This window comes from Octopus bimaculoides, chromosome 28 (genome assembly GCF_001194135.2).
Source record: "Octopus bimaculoides isolate UCB-OBI-ISO-001 chromosome 28, ASM119413v2, whole genome shotgun sequence".
NCBI classification, from domain to species: Eukaryota; Metazoa; Mollusca; class Cephalopoda; order Octopoda; family Octopodidae; genus Octopus; species Octopus bimaculoides.
The window spans coordinates 16414977-16416413 of NC_069008.1; the positions used below are offsets into that span (position 1 = coordinate 16414977).

Genomic DNA, 1437 nt, shown 5'->3' on the forward strand with positions numbered 1-1437 from the left:
TTAATACGATATACACCGTTACAGCGCTAACTGTTTTCAACTGAATAGACGTCAGTGATTAGTAGAAATTATCGAAATAAGACAATTTTTTACATGAAATAAATTCGAATACAAAAATATTTTTCTGTTCTATAACACAAAATAGATAAGTATACGAAGTTTGAAAGTGTTTCGGTACCAAAAACACTACATAAAACATAAATGAAAACTGGTGCCCCCGTTTTAAAATAGATCCTAGTTAAGTCCTGCCTACGAAGTGCTCGTTTCAAGATAGATTGTTCAATTCTTCGAGCTTATATATACGCGCGCACAAACAAACAAAAAGAAATCAGCTGTTGATCTGTTATTTTCGAAAACACAATCCATTGTTGTATATGAAACGACTGAATGACATAAAAGCAGGATAAATTATTTCCTGTACCTGGGTATCTTCATCTTTGCAGTCCTAAAGTAAAATTGATCGATTAATATAGTGGTACAAATACAGCAGCAAATTATATAGGAGTAAGTATGGTACATGGTGCTAAAACTATTTCGGCCCTTACTCGACCACTTCTCTTTCGAAGATCGAATCCTGGAGCTGGCATATTACTGTGCCAGAACCTGCAAATCGACATGTAGAAAAACGAACGACAATGAAAATACATGAATCTTTTAATGTTTTGACAGAGAGGCAATCTTTCGTTTTGACTTGAAGGCCTGTACGCAAAGCTCAGCTGTTACCATAAGGCATCCGGTAAATTTCGTAAGAAATTTTTATTTATTTTTGTGGGTGGAGATGTACATTTTCTTTGAAGTCAGCATAAAATAAAAGAGAGAAGAAATGGACATGGAGTGGGGTGCAAGATAGATAGTGTGTGAGAGAGAGGAGGAGAGTGACAGCGTCCATTTTTATATTAATTTTTCTTGCATCTTTTTTCAGTGTGTGAATGATTGACTGAGAGAAGAGAGAGAGAGAGGTGTAAAAAAATTTACGCTCTCACTCTCTCCTCCTCTCTCTCTCTCTCTCACACATCCTCACAGAGCAAAGCACACCATCTCTCTCTCTCTCTCACACACACACACAGAGCAAGACACACCTCTCTCTCTCTCACACACACACACAACACACACTTTCTGTCACGCACCCATCAGCACAGCACATTTCCAAAGGTCTCGGTCAGTAGTCATCGCCTCGGTGAGGCCCAATGTTCGAAGGTCTTGCCTCACTACCTCAGCCCAGGTCTTCCTGGGCCTACCTCTTCCACGGGTTCCCTCAACTGTTAGGGAGTGGCACTTTTTCACGCAGCTATCCTCATTCATTCTCACCACATGTCCAAACCAGCGCAATCGTCTCTCTTGCACACCACTACTGATGCTTCTAATGTTCAGCTTTTCTCTCAAGATACTTACACTCTGATGGGTATGCACATTTACATTACACATCCAGCGGAGCAT

The 1437-nt window shown here is 39.9% G+C and overlaps 1 protein-coding gene across 1 annotated transcript in view; it reads left to right on the forward strand.

The window, feature by feature from the left end:
* The window catches only part of LOC106876251 (U6 snRNA-associated Sm-like protein LSm4), a 30216-nt gene that overhangs the window by 1113 nt on the left and 27666 nt on the right, over nt 1-1437 (forward strand). The window contains exon 2 of the mRNA XM_052977500.1: nt 670-745. Coding sequence (XP_052833460.1) covers nt 670-745 — 76 coding nt within the window. The remainder of the gene's footprint in view (nt 1-669; nt 746-1437) is intronic.